Consider the following 18,370-nt stretch of genomic DNA (forward strand, 5'->3'; position numbering starts at 1 on the left):
TGAAACCTACATTTGTGTCATATGCATGTGTACATCATAGTATCAGAGCAGTTTCACAGTTTGACTACTATTTTACTTAGTCTTACTACTCCTCCTGGTGGCATTTTATAGTATAACATCATTCCTTTTTAATCTTTCGGTGTTCATTTTCGTCCCTTGTTACATAAACTGTATGAATATTCTCATTGTTTTGAGATACTATATCAGCAAACATGAACTATACGAAGGAATTGTGCATTTTAAAGTGGATCAGGACTAAACAATTATCAACAATAAATGAAATAATTACCAGTGAAATTAGAAGCACACATTTTTAGACCGTTTTTATTTTCCATTGCACAGTAATTTCTATCTACAGAAATTCTAAATCGTTTGTGGCAGCAGATAATCATAAACATCCATGTGAAATTTGCATAAAACTGTACAAGAAATTGGCTACAATGAGAAAATACTGCAACCTACTAATAACCGTTATATTCAGGACAGAAAATGAATGAGACTTTTCTGCATGTTAAAGGTGTAATATTTCAGGTAAGAATGTTCTGTTTGAGACAAATAAAACATTTCACTGAAAGTCAACATGAAATATTATAAATTAAAAAAATAAATTAAAGCAACAGGAAAATTCAGACATCTTGTTTTTTTCTTCTTTTTTTCCTCCTTGCTCATGAAAGATTATAAAGGGCAAGCAACCAGGTTCACATCAACAGTGAATCCGAAACCTCCATTAACAGATAAACTAAAGGTGTGATCAGTACATTGTATTGGTGGTTTCTGAGTTGTTTGAACACTAAACTTTTTACTGACATTTAAAGCATTACAGTTCAACACGGCTGATTGGATACTTTGACAATGACATAACCTGTGACATCAAAGTTTTCCACACGAGTCTTGCAAAATATTTTTTGGTTTTTAAGTGTAAATATCAACCATCTTGGGGCTTAACATGTATTTTTAAACTGGTAAATTGAATGCACATAAAAATGTATGGCAAATATTCTCTCAAAATTAACTGCACTGGTCTTTTGACGACTATCACTTTGTTGATGTTAAAACCTTTGATGCATTTTCAGTGAAACTCACTGGTCTGCTCACTCACATTTAAAAATCACCCTGTTGTGTCAATGATGGCGGGAACAAACAGACCACACGACCGAAAACAAAGATATGAAAACAAATAAGAGAGCGCAATATATAATAATTTCTTATGTCCTCAAAATACTTCCTCCTCAAAGCATATATAAAAATAATTTTTCAATAACTGATGATGATTCAAAATATGACAAGGATATCTATTCATGGAAATACAGTACTGCAGAGAAAAATACACATTTTACAAATATAATTTAATTAGTTAATTAGGAGAGATGAGATTTGAGCAAAATATTCAAAAACAAACCTGGTATTCAGAAACACTATAACACCATGGCATGAAAACACATCTACAGAGAATATAGAGTCTAACACAGAGAAACATATATAGTCTGAAAGAGATTGGCTTAATTTGTTTTGTAATTTTTCTTTGTTGAAGTACAAAACACACAAAAGGCTGACTTCACTTGCAATGGTAGCACACAGCCAAAAACATCAGGAAAGACCTCAACACAGTTACTGGTGGAATATGCAGTGGTACTTTAGACACAAATAGCTGTCACAGTCAGTGAAATACATAACTCAATGAAAGAAAATCTTTGGCGTTTGAAAAGATATGGCAACTGTCTTAGGGTCAGTATGGCCACTCCCACTCTCAATTTATAGTCCCAGATTGTCAAACTATTTCATTCACAGAATGGCAAAAATTTTAGGCAGAGAGTCAAGAGAGAATACATCGATATAAGCATCTTGAATGACAATGGGTCATATGAGTCAATGCAACATATATAGCAGCATTTCTTGCAAACCACACATAAGATTGTACAAATAAATATAATGGCACTAAAATGTGGTTTCAATGGAGAAATGGAACAGCTAGCACTCACCATAGGTGAACAAAGGTGCTTTCATGGATGTAGACCGTGTGATAATAATGTCTTGAAGTAAGCTATTTGAATCTATACATGTCAATCTATGGCAATGGAGACTTATAGCCAAACTCAAAATTTGCATTACCCCTAAAGCACTAGTGTGAAACCAGTATCGTTAGACGAAATTGTTAGCTGATATTATCCTAACATTCAAAACGACAATGAATAATGATCCCAAGTGCAAAAAAAAAAAAAAAAAAAAGAAACTTTATGCCCTATTTCACACTTATAATCAAGTCTCAAGTCACTGAAGATTAGGTCTTAAGAGGTGGTCCAATTGTTCCTGATTTGTGAGAGCCATTTCCAAACAGTAAGTGCTTTTTTACTGAACAAAAGAAATGGACCATTAAATGACCCAACCAAAATATTAACAATAGTACAGTCTCTACATGTTAAACTACATTTTCTCTGTTAAAGCTGTTTAATCTATGCAGTATACAGGGAGGCGAAATCTTGTCTAATTAACAAAATCAAATCCCATAGCCAACACTGAAGAGCCTGCAACTTAATTTTCAGTCTTAAGGGAGCAACAAATGTTCTAGCTATTGAGGTCTACATAGCTGTCTACCCAATGATTGATGGATAACTTTTAGATTTCAACCATATATTTGCCTACTTTCTTCCACATCTCTGTCCAGACCAGATATTTCTGTTCCAATTTTCATAGAAAGTTTACAAATTGAAGCATCTGTATAATGTATCACATGAAAATACCATCGGCAAATCACTCATGATTGATTTATAAATAGTTAATTCATTTATTCATTCGTTTTCCAAGTAGATGCTCCATTTCTATCTCATTGATCATCTGACAACTACTTATAAACCCTCTTTAGATGGTACTTTAATGTAAAGCATTATTGTAGTGATATTCACAATAATTACTTAAAAATATCACCCAAAAAGCATTTTATATTTGGACATTTACAATTGATTGTACAGGTTATGTCTATTTAAAAAAAAAAAAAGAGACTAATTTGGAAAAAGGTCAATTTACATACACATATTGAGTACATTTTAGAAGAGGATAGATGTTCTCTCTTTTTCTGAAAGGTTTGCCTCCATGTCATGACATCATTTCCTGTGAATGGAGCTCTTCCCATGCTTCACCCAGTGTCCTCCATATTTAAGTTTTACTTTTGACAGTCAGTAGCAAATATGGCATTTATACAGACTTTAATGAGGATTTATTTAGAATTCTGTATGTGTATGTGTATATATATAATTTTTTCCACTTTTTTATATTTTGCGATTTTTCATGGTGTTTGTTGTTTGTTTATTGTATTTTTTTTTTTTTTTTTCATTGAGTCTGTCTTTTTTTGACTACTTACTGCTCTCCAGTGTGGGAGGCAGAACATGACTGCAAAAAAAAACAACAGCACAAAAACACTTCAAAGACTGAGAGAAGAATTGGAAATTCAGGGCCTGCATAGCCCTGCCACCATTGTAGAGGATTAGCAATATTAAACAAACAAACAAAAACTGAAGAATGGACATCGTCATGGAATGGTATTCCTCAAATTTGGGCCTCTCTCAGTCTGTGCCTCAGTTCTGAAAGGAGACTGTATTTAATATTGTGCTAGGAAAGAGCGAGGGATCCCACTGGTCCAGCAGAAGAGAGATAATGAGAGCGAGTGGGAGAAGGAATAGAGATGAACAAGGCTGTGTAGGACAACTCCTGAGTCCCTTTGGGCTCTGGTGTTTTCCGAAGATCAGAACTGGTACCATTTCTTATCCTTACACTTTAGCATCATCTGCAGAACAGAGTGAAAACAGTAAAAAAAAAAAAAAAAAGAAGAAAAAAAGGAGATTATAGTTGGAGATGCTTAACACTGTCACACTGCTGAAAAGAGAATTATTGCAATGTGTAAATGTTTAGCTATATTTAAAAAGTGAGTCAACTGTTACTGGAGTTAGTAATCATGCTGTACCTCATGAGCATGTTTTGAGAATGTGTCTGCACTGGCCAACATGGCTGCTGTCCGCTCTTCCACCTCACTCAGTTTTTGTCCTCTCTCATCCAATGCTATTCGAGCTCGAGCTAGATCACCCACAATGCCTGATGCTGCCCCCTTCATGCCTTCTATCCCCCCAGGACCTGGAATGTGCTGAGCGAGACTGCGTGGTGCTTTTCCGGCTCCTGTCTCCCCAACTGAAATAAAAGTACAGAAGCACAGGGGAAAAGGAGAGGAGGAAAACATTTTACAATTGAGGCAACTGAGAACAAATAAGCTTTCGATTAGGAAAACACCACAAATAGTGAAAATGTTTATTAAAATGTACATTAAGAACAGAGCACATTGGTATAAGTAACATAGAGGTGTACATCTAAATGGACATTCCTCTGTTTATGGTTCGCAATTACCTTTTGTGTGCTTCCCTGAAAGCAGTCCGTTCTCAGGAAAGCACAAAAGATATTATCAGACCCATTATGCATATTAAATACAGAATATGAGTTGTTACCTTCTGGTAGATGGTACAGGTTGCCACCTACTTCAATTAATGTAAAATGGATATATTTTGGGAGACATATAAATTTGCTGAAGGATTTTATTTTAGGTATTTGATTGGTCTGTATATACAAGGTATTTATTTTTATTGTTTATGACAGTGAGGTTTACTTAAAAATTTCCATGCAGAAATTGCTAGTAAATTTAACAGACGATATTTCAAGTAAAGGCTACACATAATTCTTGGTGGTTTTAATTAGAAATTCTTAAGTAAAATTTATTTTGCAATACTCTATTTCAAGTCAATTTGACTCACTCTTTGTACATTTTACTTAAGCAAAGTAGCACTGAATTAAGCCATGCTTTTATAAGTGTACAAACATTTCAGTTATTTTTTTAACATAGTTACAGTATATACTACATGACACAAGGAAGCCTTCCCCAGGCATGCTTAATGCATGCTATGTAGTCTATTACACAACATCGCCTTGCTTTAATGGCGATAGCAACTAAATCCAGAGCTGCACATGCAGACCTGAACACTTGGTGCACAAAACATGATGACGGTAACAATCAACAGATATTTGTTTTTTGTTTTTTTAAATATATATATCATAAACAGTTAATTTTTTGAAGAAAATGAAATACAGAGTTCACAAAACAACAAGTTACCAAATGTAACAACAAATTAAACTATAAAACGGCATAAATTAACTAGCAAACAATGAAACCATGCAAGCTCATTAATTATTCAAGCTCAGTGCATGCTGGGAACACTAGCATTGAAAAGTTAAGTAAATTTGACTTATTTCATTTACCTGTGAAATGTATTCCAATTAGCACATAAATATGACATGGGTTTCTACTTTAAGACTGATACATGATGATGCATTGTAAAGTTAATAAACAATCATAAATAAAATTAACTTGTAAGCTAGAACATACATTGTTATACAGTTGAATTGAGTACAAATGTTGAATTTACGTAACATTTTCAAGTTCACGCTTAAACTAAGTTATTCTGTGAAAATAATAATAATAATAATAATAATAGGGCTGCACGATTATGACGAAAATCATTATTGCCGATTATTTCCTTTGATACTGTAATTGTGATTATTCATTTAGATTAATAGAATTTACATTAAAATACTTATTATAGTTATTTATACTTACAGTATTTAGTTGCATGCCATATTCTTTATGTAGGCTATGCATCAAAACAACTTGAGAACTGTGTTCCTAAATTGCTTTATTATTTTAATTGCATGAAAAACAAAAAGTGTTGGGAGGCCTGGGTAGCTCAGTGGTAAAATACGCTGGCTACCACCCCTGGAGTTAGCTAGTTCAAAACCCAGGGCATGCTGAGTGACTCCAGCCAGGTCTCCTAAGCAACCAAATTGGCCCAGTTGCTAGGGAGGGTAGAGTCACATGGGGTAACCTCCTCGTGGTCACTATAATGTGGTTCGTTCTCGGTGGGGCGCGTGGTGAGTTGAGCATGGTTGCCGAGGTGGATGGCGTGAAGCCTCCACACGCGCTATGTCTCCGTGGCAACGCGCTCAACAAGCCACATGATAAGATGTGCGGGTTGGCGGTCTCAGACAGGGAGGCAACTGAGATTCGTCCTCCACCACCCACACTGAGGCAAATCACTACACAACCACAAGGACTTAAAAGCGCACTGGGAATTGGGCATTCCAAATAAAAAAATAAAAAAATAAATAAATAAAAAAAGTGTAATTCACATTTTGAATAAATTGTACATAGTATAATTAAGATGGTGAGCATTACTTATATGCTTTTAGCCTAATTTAAATGCATCAGATTTGCCTGTGCATTCATGCACACAATGGCCCAAATTTTCTTTGCCGCAATGGGAGTACACCTAAATGGATTTCTATAATTTACACTTTTCACATTTATATAATTGTGACAGCTGCAATTGTAATCTCGATTATTTTTTTCAATTAACTGTGCAGCCCTAGTAGAAAGTTCATAAATCTTTTCTGCTATATTTACTTCACTACTACAAAAAAAAAAAAAAAAAAAAAAAAAAGAAAATCAGTGCATTTGCTAATGTTTTATTTACTACTTTTATTTATATTAGCCACAATGTATCATGTTTGTGCACAGTCCTAGATAAATGTATTTGTCTAAAAGAGAACTCACAGAGCTCTTCTCTGTCTAGAGACTGTGCTCCTCCTCCGAAAAGGCCCTTAAAGAATCCCTTGTTAGGAGCTTCTGGCGTCTCCAGTGGAGTAAACAGCTCGCCAAGCATCTCCTGTTACACAATCCAATTATCAGCATCATCATCATTGTCATTATCATCATCAATATTACTCAGTACAGGAGCCTAGTAGAACAATCCTTGAAGATGGTTTTTCTCACCTGTAGGTTCTCGCAAACCTCCTGGCTATAGGTGATCCTCTGAATCTCAGTAGGGGAGGTCAGGTACATGGCCTGGCCGAGGTTGGTGAAGCCAAACGTTCTCGCTATTCGCATATCTGTCAGGGGTAGGTAATTTACATCCAGCAATGGTCTCAACCCTGGCAGACTGAAAACAGCATGGCACAGAGAGACATTTCTTCAGCTCTGGGATGTCTCACCTCTTCTATTATTCAAGAGCTGCAATGCTGAGCACCGCGAGAGCACCATTAAATTACGGGAAACAAGCATTAGAGATATTTGTAGATGTTATCTACAATAAAACCCCAAGGTCTCCACATTTGATTGTTACTTTGACCTTCCTAGTGACAGAGACAGACACGCAGATGTTTGTCTGCTCTTCTGTCATCTTTGAAGATTTATAAGCCAAAGCGATTTGGAGAGCAATACAGTGATTATATCTGTGTTGCAATAGCAACAGGCCCCCGGCTCTGACTTTGCCAAACAGTAGAGCAAGATGACAATATTCTGTACTAAAAATAGCTTGACTTCAAAATTGACTATGTTTGCTGTATCAATATCTGGCTATAAACAATCCTCCACATCAGTGAAAAAATCCCCAGGCAGTGTGCGGAATTAACAACACTTTGAAGGCTGATCAATTTGCAGTCCTGAATAGTGATTGAATATTGTAATATTAAAAAAGCAGCATAATGTATTATCCCAGTTTTCCCTGTTTAATCGTGGTGGAAATGCTTCATGGCATTTTTTTTAAATTTATTTTAAATCAGAACACAATCCTAAATGTATGCATGTAAATATTCTCATCTGCCCAACGTTGAAGGAAATTCCCTCACCTGAGTGTCATAATGTGTCCATTGGCACAGAAGCAGGCCACACAAATGCCAGCGTTTATCTGCACCACGTCTGCCCGCAGCACAAAAGATGCTTCGGTGATGTTGTGTTTGAATACACAGGTCTGAGAGGGCAGGATTATCACTTTGGCCTGTTTCTCAGAGCACAACACGGCATACTGGTTTTCATTCAGTTCCTGGGAGGTGGATGGGGAGACAGACACTGGCCGTCTCTTACGGACCTTGTCCCGCTCCTCTCCATTGGTTGGGGCATTGGGTTCATACCATGGCTCATAAGCAGGAGGGAGAAGAGACCCTGTAGAATCTAGAAAGGCCATCCGTAGGATGCTGCCCTTCAACCTGATAAGAGTGCCTGCATGGAGGTGATTAAGACGTCAGTGTCAATCTTACCCATCAAATTAAAGATCTGCAGAACTAACCTCAGGTGTGTGTATGTGCAGGGCTCAACAATAAGGATGGCCCAAGGCCAGTTGAAGAAACTTCCACTTGCCAGTGCTGCTGTGACATTAAATCTAATATTTGTTGATCTTGAACATGTGTTTTTAAGCCTTGCACACTTAAAGGAATAGTTCGCCCAAATATGATAATTATCTTTTTCTTATTTACTCACCCTAATGACGTATCAAACTGGTATGGCTTTCTTTTTTTCTGCGGAACACAAAGACATTTTCAAGGATATATAGTAGGGCTGCAACTAACGATTATTTTGATAATCGACTAATCTATTGATTATTAGAACGATTATTCGACAATTCGGGCGATTATTGCAATGATTAATCATTAGTTCTTAACCGACTACTCAGCTTGTGACTCGACTTAAAAGGTTGTATTAAAAGTGCTTACTAACAATAAAGAGGACAAAATCATCTTTTAAAAATACCTCTAAATGATATTCACTGAATTATAAGGGAAACAATTACTTAGATTTTTATTGATTAATTCATTAAAGAAATTCAATGCAAAAAATCCTATTGTTATCAAGTGTTTTTGTCTTGCTTTTCATTTAAAATGATCTAAAAATCCTTAAAACAAGATACATTTACTTGAAAAGCAACATATGAGATATTTAGACTTTAAGAGAATGTATCAGAGAATGTATCTTGAATACAAGTGTATTTTTTCACTTGTTTATACTTAAGCGAGTGCAGTAAAGACAAAATATACTCATATTCAAGATACATTCTCTGAAAGGAAGCCTAAATATATTATATATTGCTTCTCAGGTAAATGTTTCTCGTTTTAAGGATTTTTAGATATTTTAAAATATTGAAATATTGAAAGTTATATTCAACATTCACCAAAAACATTACATGTACATAAGGAGTTTTAAATATTTATAATGGAAAACAAACCAAAAAAGACAAATTTAAAACCAATTTTTTTTTGCATTGTATAATGGGCTACACTTTAATAAAGACTACACTATCTCACCTTTTTGGTCACTTCGATTCATCTTTAACTCACAAAAAACTGATTCTTAATAGAGCTTGAATATCTGATTTTCTTCATGATAAGATACACACTGTGCCACATATATTATGGCTGACTACGTCGCGAGCCATCACGTTATAATCTAACTGCAGCAAGTACATGCAAGTGATGAGCATCTCTGCGTGAGACAGTGTATCAGCTGGAAGAAGTTTGAAATTCTCTATCGCTGTTTTTCACGCGACTCATATAAGTGGCTCTGAGTGCACAGAGAAATGCCAGTTTCGGAGTTTGTGCTTATTTATACAACCTGCTTCCTTATTATTTGAACTTTAATAAGGAATGCATTAAAGATATAATGCATGGGTGTTTCCTTTTAAGACGCTCTGACAGGCAAGTTTTGCTCAAGCAAAACGATGACACTGCTTCTGTATTTACTTATTTTTGTATTATAATGACCTCATACTTTGCAATCTATATCACCTTAATCTGTTTGGAAAGTTTGGAGTGCGTCTGGGCTGTGAGATGTGTTTTCCTTCTCTCCTCAATCAAGCGCGAGCTGAAGTGCTGCTCTCCCATGTCATCATTAGCGTTTCAAATGATCTCATGTTGTGTTAAATGAGATAACGTTGACTAATCGTTTCAGCCCTATTATACAGTATGATGTGTTTATATCTATACAATGCAAGTCAATGGGGTCCAAAACTTTCAAGCTCCAAAAAGGACATAAAGGCAGCATAAATGTAATCCATACCTTTATTGATTTTTGTCACCCAAACAGATTGTATTTCTTTAAAAGATATGGATTAAACAGCTTGAGTTGTATGGATTACCTTTATGTTTCATTTATGTCTTTTTTGGAGCTTGAAAGTTTTGGATCCCATTGACTTGGAAATGAACATGTCATATATCTATCAAAAAATCTTAATTTGTGTCCCGCAGAAGAAAGAAAATCATTTCTGAGTTTAAGACGGCATAAGGGTGAGTAAATGATGAGAGAATTATCATTTTTGGATGAACTATTCCTTTAAATTGTCTGTGATGTATTGTACATTGCTGATGCAGATTCTGCTTATTTTAATGTCACCAAGATAATGTTATCCAGCTAGCTAGCATAGATGAGATTTCAAAGAATGCCTTGCAATAGTCATGAAGGCATCAATTAGAATGGGCTGAAAATGATAAACCAATCAGTTATGTTTTGCATCATATGCTATTGTTTCCAGCAAAAGGGTATTTATAAATTCATAGATTCATGGAGTAATTTAATGTAAAGTAAGTTGTATAATTTCCAGATATTACTAAAAATGTCATATAAAAAACAAACAAACAAACAAAAAAAAAACAAAAAAATGTATCATTTAATGAATCATTTACTCTTAGGATAAGTTAAAATGTTGGCAGGGCAAGTAAAATCTGACCAGATGGCTCAACCTGGCCATCAGAAAAATTCTTTATTGCTTAACCCCAAAGTATATACTGCAGTTTTGTGCTGACTCACCACAAGGGGAGACAATTACTGGCTGCAGAAGTCTCTGTTCTCCAGCAGAGGGCATGTTGAGGGAGATGGCCAGCACTGTGCCCAAGGAGGTGCCAACCCATAAACAAGGTGTAAGGCCACCATCTGCTTTGCGAGTGTAAGTCTCACAGAAATAGAAAGATGTTATGGCCTCTCGTGATTCCTTGTCAATACTGGCAACGCTGGAGCTCCGGGAGCGACTGAAGGAGTTGTCCCTGTTGTCTAGGGGTCCGGCAGCCCGCGGGGCACATACAGAGAGTAGGACAGTAGGGAGAAAACACAAAAGGTAAAGCCCCCACTCCAAGATGACAACCAATCAACAGATAATGAATCAATGTCATTACATTTTTCCCATACTGGTGTAGCAAACATTCTTGAGCAGAAAAATTATCATGATTTCCCCCTTTTTTTTTTTTTTTTTTGCATTTTGTGGACTTTATGTACAAGTTTTAACATGCAATATTCTCCTGTGGTGAAAGATTGACCTTGACCATGTTGAAATGAAGCAAACTCCAGTTTGAGAGAATGAGACAAATGGTGTTCCCAAGATTGGGATGACCAGATGCCCTCTTTTTCCTGGAACACATATTTTAGACCCTTTTACCCATCCTCGTTTATTTGAAAATTGAAAACATAATGATCTACTAAAATAAATTAACACAGGTGTGGACACAGGTCTATTCCTGGAAAAACTAGACTTCTGATCACCCCATCCAAGATGTGTGTGTGTTCAGTCTGGAAATTAAATACAAATAAATAAATAGATAAAAAATGGAAACATCACAGGGATTTAAAAAAACCGACCATTTTGCTTCCATGATTATAAATTAATATCTTCCCTATTTAAAACAAATATCTGAAATTCTGTAAAGGTTAAATAAAAAAGTCTACTAAAAGGAGAAAATATGTAGTGGGGAAAGATATTTACAGTACATTAAGCAACCTCATAGAATGAACGTTACTATAACAAACATTTTACGTATTCTGTTTATGTGCCGCATTATGTTTCCGCAGCTTCATGGTGAAATTAACACTAGAGACACTACAACAACTGTGCGTTTTATTCACTTTCACATAAATCACGAATACAATGGCTGATTATGACTTTAAAAACACGTATTTTTCGCTCTGTTACTCGCAAACTGCTATGTTATGATCTTGAAACACTTTGACTCTAATGCAACATTTGAAAAATTATTAAATTTCTAAAGCTTGTATTACTGGCATACCTACATTTACAGAATTATTCAAGAGGGATTCACTTTTGTGGTAGCTCAACTGATAGAGTGTTGGATTTTGAGAGATTCGAGCCAAAAGAAGAGACAAAAGTGTTATAGAAGTGACACGAAATGACGTGGTTGATTCAGAAAATGTGCTTTTCATGTCGTATTTGCGACAAGAACACTATCGGTTAGGTTTAAGTGTTGGTTAAGGGTAAGGATGTCTGTTTTATTCACCTCTCATTTATCTTTTAGGACACTATTGGTTAGGTTTATGCTAAAGTTTTAGGTTATGGAAGTGCATTTTACTCATTAAAACCTCCAAAACCTAAGATTCACCTTAAAAACATCATCTGATAATAACATAATTTCACTAGCTTTTGGCGCCCCCCCCCCAAATGTGTAATACAGCACGTAATTTTGGTTAGCAAAAATGTTGCAATGGTCATGTACATTTCATTAGATCAGGCTGACATTAAGCTACACAATTGATTTCCATTTCAAACCATCAGATTCCAGACAGTACTCTTTAAGGAATTCCCGAAAAATCGCCCCTGCTGGAAAATGATGACAGAACGGAAATTGATACTGAATTAAATACTAGCAAATGCTGAATTGGCAAATGTTGACTTGCACATTTCAGGATAAGGGTTAGGAAGACTGGCAGATGACCATTCTTCAGAATGGCTGACTACATGATAGAAAAGCAATGAATTTAGTCACGCTTATCCAAAACATTTATGGAAACATTCATGACCTTTTCATAAACCAAAGTTCCTCAGAGGTATTTGTCTATGTCAGACCCAAGAATATATATGCCTGTACATCACTGGGGGCTTTAAGACATTAAGAAAGGGACAGTTCACTCAAATTTGAAAATTATGTCACCATTCATTACCCTCTTGTTGTTCAAAACTCTAATGACTTGCTTTCTTTTGTAGAACACAAAAGGAGGTGTTAGGAAGAATGACAGCCTCAATCACAAATCACTTTTATTGTATGGAAAAAAAGATGCAATGAAAGTGAATAGTGCCTTATAGGCTAAAACTCTGCGTAGCATCCCATTTTGTGTTCCATGGAAGAAAGAAAGTTATACAGGTTTGGAACAAAATGAGGGTATGATGACAATTTAACATTTGTGGGTGAACTAACCCTTTAAATCATGATTTTCAGTAAGGCTGAAACAGTGTTTTGTGAAAATCACTAGACAGAAATAGTTGACTTAAAATCAAAGTCAAATTCAGATAAACCACAAAAATAAGATTTTTGGTGAACTACATTTTACAATCATGTTTTCCAAAGGCCTTAAAAGAATGCACAAACTTTGTGGGGTGCAGTATAAGTCTTTGGCTAATTGACATGAGATGTTCCAAAAGAATGAGCATGTGGACTCTCCAGATTCTGACAATGTGCTGATGGACTCCACATTCAAAAGCTATGTAGCATGAACACAAAGTCAAGGCTTACCCAAGTCTGGCTTTAGCTCAGTAGGCAAGCTTAATTTCCTTGACATCTTTGCTGGAAAAAAGAGAACACTCCTCTTTACAAACATATCAAAGCCTCAGTATAAGGCATGCAGTGCTAGAACTAGTTGTGCTCGAATAAACCAGACAGCATAGCTGAAGTTTTTTTTTTTTTTTCATCCTGAGGGGACATACACTGCAATATTTTTCAGCAAGTCAAGACAAAATGCATAATGCTGCATGCTGGACAAACAGTACTGGGATGTAAATGGGTGTAATTTGGCCAAACAAAGCCATGAAAGGAAAATAATTACCATCCAAACAGACAAAACAATCATTACCAGCATCCCATGCCATGAGCATGCACCAGACAGGAGAACACTGGAAGTGATGGCGTATGTATATGATTTTGTATACTTTGTATGCCCTTGCCCCATAGGTCTTTTATTTATTGATTGTATTTAGTGTATTAAGCGTAGTCATCCCAGATGAGCATGTGAAAGATACTTTGAACTTTATCCTCAGTTGTTTATAATGAGCTCTGCAGCCATCAAGAAAATCATTATGAAAGCAAAAAAAAAAAAAAAAAAAGTTTCACATCTTTTCTATGCAAGATTAACTGAAATAAAAAATAATAAATTATCCAAAACTGCATATTTGCATATTGCATATTAATAATACGTAATAGTCAGGGTTCCAACATCTTTTGAACAATGAATTTCCATTAACTTTCCAGTCATTCATGGTTACTAAATAAAGGGCCATTCACATGGAATGTGTCCATGCATTGAGAAAAAAAAAAAAGATGCAGTGCAACATTTAGAACAGAATGTAGTTGTCTCAAGACATGTTTTTAAAAGTTGTTTTAATGTTTTAAAAACGTGACGCTGCTGTGCAAGACAATGAGAAAACGGTAAGATTCTGAAAAACAGCTAGACAGGGCGCAATGATCAAAAACATCCTTCTAGTGCATGTTTACTCAGGGGAAAAAAAAAAAAAAAAGATTAAAAACGGAGGGAGATGGAGGCAAATGTTCAGTGTGAATGGCTCAGCTTAACTAGAAAAATCAGTTAGCTTTAGAAATGTTCACGACTTTTCCATTACTTCCATTCGTTTTCTTTATTTTTATTATTATTTATCGGTTCTATTTTTATTATGTTTTATTGTAAATCACAAATGTTATATTTCTGATATTTCCTGGTGGTCCAGAACTGTGGGAACCCTGAATAGTACTTCACAAAGCATAAAAGATGATACCAAATACCAAAGCTGGTTGCAGTGAATTTAAATAAATTTTTCTAAAGGTTTCATTTTCCTCAATTCCATACTCACTATCCCATGCTGAGATGTACGGACGTAAAGAGACAAGTGCAGAAAGACAACAAATTAAACCTTAATTCCTGACAATTACAAGATGCAGTCACCAGTGTGGCAAAGGAGAAATTTCTCAAGCAAATTACAAAAATCACCACAAGCACGTCACCATGTCACATGCGTGCTACATAAATGTAGCATGCAGTGGAAAATTCCATCAGGTTTATTTGGCAGCTGTTTATTCAGTAGCTGCTACTTCCTCTGTTTTGTTCATACATTAAGACAGAGACAGTGTGGTTGAACAAAACTAGTGGAACCTTTTCTACACCGATATCCAACCTTACCTCCTCTCCCTCCTCCATTGTAGAAGTGCTGATGGTTTGACATCAAGACTTTTTGGAAGGAAGTAAAGCATATCAGCAGTTAGAGATATTTTACTCTTCCTGGGAGCAACATACAGAGTAGGAATGAAGGACTGTCATAATGTGAAATGCATCGATCTAGATTTTTTTGTTGTCGTTTGTTATGCTTTTGTTTTGGCTTTTATTATATGGCAATCACAATCATTTGTTCTATATCAGTCCATGTTAAAGGTGTTAAATCAAGTGTATGCTGCTACAGTGTTTGCACAATGATTGCATGGACCTTCTTTCAATATTTGATGATCAAACCACTTGCTGAGAGAACAGCTGCAGAGGTCCTTGCTCTAACTGAAAAAATCATTTTGGAGATACATTCTCATTCTGTTCTGACCTTTAGAGCAAATCTTATCTCTATTTTGAGATCTGCCCCAGTCCCTGTGTGTGAATGTCATGCTCTTTATAGGAGGTTTTTAGGTTGCCTTCAGCTTATCACGGCACCTTCAGCTTTACTAGAGAAACTAAATACAGAAAATGCAAAAAAATGCGTTTGAAACTTTTTTGCATTTTATACTGGAATCTTAACAACAAAAAACAATGTTCATTTGAATAATGAGAGCAAAATGTTGCTCTTTTTCCCTCCCCAGAGGAAGACTTGGTCTTATAGCAAAGGTTAAGAACCTGGAAAAACAATTTCCTGAAAATGTATTATTCAAAGTCATTTGCGTAACATGAATCTGAAATGTTACCAAAAGTTCAGGGTAAAACCTCTGCAAATCTTCGATTAAATATTTAGTTACACAATTCAGTGACAGTACCCTAAAGCAATCAATACCTCATTAAACAGCAGGCGAAAAGCACTCTTAACGAAGGGCTTAGTGTTACAGTACTTTTACAAGCATTGGTTGTCTAGTAAATTGAATGAGTCTTTCCTGCCCACAAAAAAAGCTGTCTTGCTCTGAGCCAGCTAAAATAAATTTAAGCAATGGCTACATTTTGAATGATTTTACATATATATTTTCAGAAACCGTATCACTTTCTAACAATTCATCTAGAGTGTGGTCAGCACCACCAATTTAACTTTTTATTTTTTTTATCTTCACTTTGATACACTTATTATGGTTCCCTGTAAGTGTCTTGTTTAAGGGCACAAAGGTGATCTGGGCTGCTCTCCATGGAACATACTTTCGGGGGTTTGAACCTACAAGGCTCAATATTTATCTGTTTCTCACCCACACTTATCATATCGCTTTTGAAGATAAGCATTTAACCACTGGAGTCTTATGGGTTACTTTTATGCTGCTTTTATCTGCTTTTTGGACATTCAGATTTCTGGCCACCATTCACATGCATTGAAAGGACCAGCAGAGCTGAGATATTCATCTAAAAATCTTCATTTGTGTTCTGCAGAAGAAAGAAAGTCATACACATCTGGGATGGCATGAAGGAGAGTAAATGATGATAGATTTTAAATTTTTGGGTGAACTATTGCTTATAAGCTGTGTAATTTCTGTGCCACTAGTGTCACAAACCATAATAGCAACAATAACTAGATTCTTTAGGTTTTCTGAAGAAAATGTAGACAGAGCAATGTTTTGATAGCACCACAGCGCCAACATGTTAAAAATATACATATATGTAATATATAGTATATAGTTGTCTCTGCATAGTAAGCTGGGATAGGAGAGAGTATTTTTACATCGTAAAAATGACACTCTGGCTTTTAGTAATGAAGCTTAAGCTGTGATTTTAAACAGTATTAATCTTAAATTAACAAATGAACAGAATAATCGATTGTAATTCTGAAATGCTCCCCCTGTGGTGCAGACAGCATCTGGTTTTCAGCAGGCTCAAGTGTCAGGACTGATCAGTTTGTTGGTCATAGGGGCGGTATGGATTGTGTCATGTTCTGAGGGATGTTTTACCTGAGGTGGGTGATTTGCAGTGGTCCTCTGAGGTGGCTGAGCCCTCATTAATGTCACACAGCCCTGTAGAGAAAGAGAGGCGTCATTTATGAGTGGCACAATTTATGCTTGGGGTACTGTATGTCATTATATATTTGGAATGTGTGCAAGTATCAATTGTGGAAAGGCAGTCTATGATGTATGACAGTCAATGTTAGTATTCTTTTCATTTAATGGTATTGGTCGATATTGGATATTCAGTGTGGACTCTGGTTACTGCCTTCTGTATTTATTCATCTTATATTGATTGTTTAACTAAATCAGTTTCAGACCACACACAAACACTCTTGTATAATAGTTTATAGTTTTTCAAGGACTATTTAACCAGAATCCTAGATGTCCCACCTATATAATTCTATAATTCTCATTTCCATCTTTCCTACTGTACATTATAATGCTGTGATGGCACTATGCACTTGAAGCATAAAAAACTATTTAATATTTAGTGTTTTAATTTTCTTTTTTCTTTCTTTCTTTTTTTACATAATAGTATAGATTTATAATATTGGCCAGTTATTGGTTATCAGCCATAACATGAAGATAATTAACAGCTTTTCAAACAGATTTTCAGTATCGGTGCACATTAGTTGTATTGTTGCTCTGGTCTATGAATTGAGAGGCAGATGGGCAGACAGGAGCCGAACCCAGCTGCTCTGATCAGCACTCTCCCTGTGTGCATATCCAACAGAGCCCAGCCCCCCTGCTAAATATCACTCATTACCCCTGACACAAACACCCACATGCACACACAACGGGTAATCTAACAACCAGTTTGGTGCCATGTGACAGCAATCAGCAATCTTACTACAACCACTAGCAAAAACTATGGAATCACCACACTTAGAGGATGTTCACCCAGCTATTTCTTACTTCGTAGCAAATAAACAAATCACAGATATGACACAAAAATTTTTTGTTTAATAGCTAAACATTCTGGTTTTCTGAAACATCCCTCAAACAAATTAAATTACATTATTTTAATTAATGGCATATTTTTTTCCAGATCAAGTAGAGGAAATAATTATGGAATCACTCAATGTTGAGGAAAAAATTTTGGAATCACCTTGTAATTCGCATTTCTAAAACAAATACCAGCACAAGTCTAAAAATGCAAATTAGTCTGCAGTTAAAAGAGAATGCTTACAGACCTTTACGAGCTGTTGGACCTGGCTAATTGAAAGTAAACATGTAGAGTTGTCAATTGATGGAAAGGATAATAAAACTCCTTCAAGAAGGAAATCCAACACGGAGTGTGGCAAAAGAAGTTGGTTGTTCTCAGTCAGCTGTGTCTAAAATTTGGTGCAAGTATAAAAAAAATGGCAAGGTTGTAAAAGGAAAATATACAGGTAGACCAAGGAAGACGTCAAAG

The 18,370-nt window shown here is 35.7% G+C and overlaps 1 protein-coding gene across 3 annotated transcripts in view; it reads right to left on the bottom strand.

Moving 5' to 3' along the window:
• Positions 1-312: 312 nt before the first annotated feature.
• LOC127456707 (syntaxin-binding protein 5-like) overlaps positions 313-18,370 on the bottom strand; it is a 133,368-nt gene continuing 115,310 nt past the window's right edge. The window contains exons 19-27 of one of the 3 annotated variants that reach the window (XM_051725213.1): positions 16,963-17,025; positions 15,023-15,070; positions 13,369-13,419; positions 10,664-10,945; positions 7,717-8,086; positions 6,863-7,028; positions 6,644-6,755; positions 3,956-4,176; positions 313-3,778 (exon numbers count right to left, since the gene is read on the bottom strand). In XM_051725213.1, the coding sequence (XP_051581173.1) occupies positions 3,737-3,778; positions 3,956-4,176; positions 6,644-6,755; positions 6,863-7,028; positions 7,717-8,086; positions 10,664-10,945; positions 13,369-13,419; positions 15,023-15,070; positions 16,963-17,025 (1,355 nt within the window). In that variant the 3' untranslated portion in view covers positions 313-3,736. Of the gene's footprint in view, positions 3,779-3,955; positions 4,177-6,643; positions 6,756-6,862; positions 7,029-7,716; positions 8,087-10,663; positions 10,946-13,368; positions 13,420-15,022; positions 15,071-16,962; positions 17,026-18,370 lie in introns of those variants that run through there. The other 2 variants (XM_051725214.1, XM_051725215.1) reach the window with 2 other exon arrangements.

The sequence above is a fragment of the Myxocyprinus asiaticus genome, chromosome 19 (assembly GCF_019703515.2).
Source record: "Myxocyprinus asiaticus isolate MX2 ecotype Aquarium Trade chromosome 19, UBuf_Myxa_2, whole genome shotgun sequence".
NCBI lineage: Eukaryota > Metazoa > Chordata > Actinopteri > Cypriniformes > Catostomidae > Myxocyprinus > Myxocyprinus asiaticus.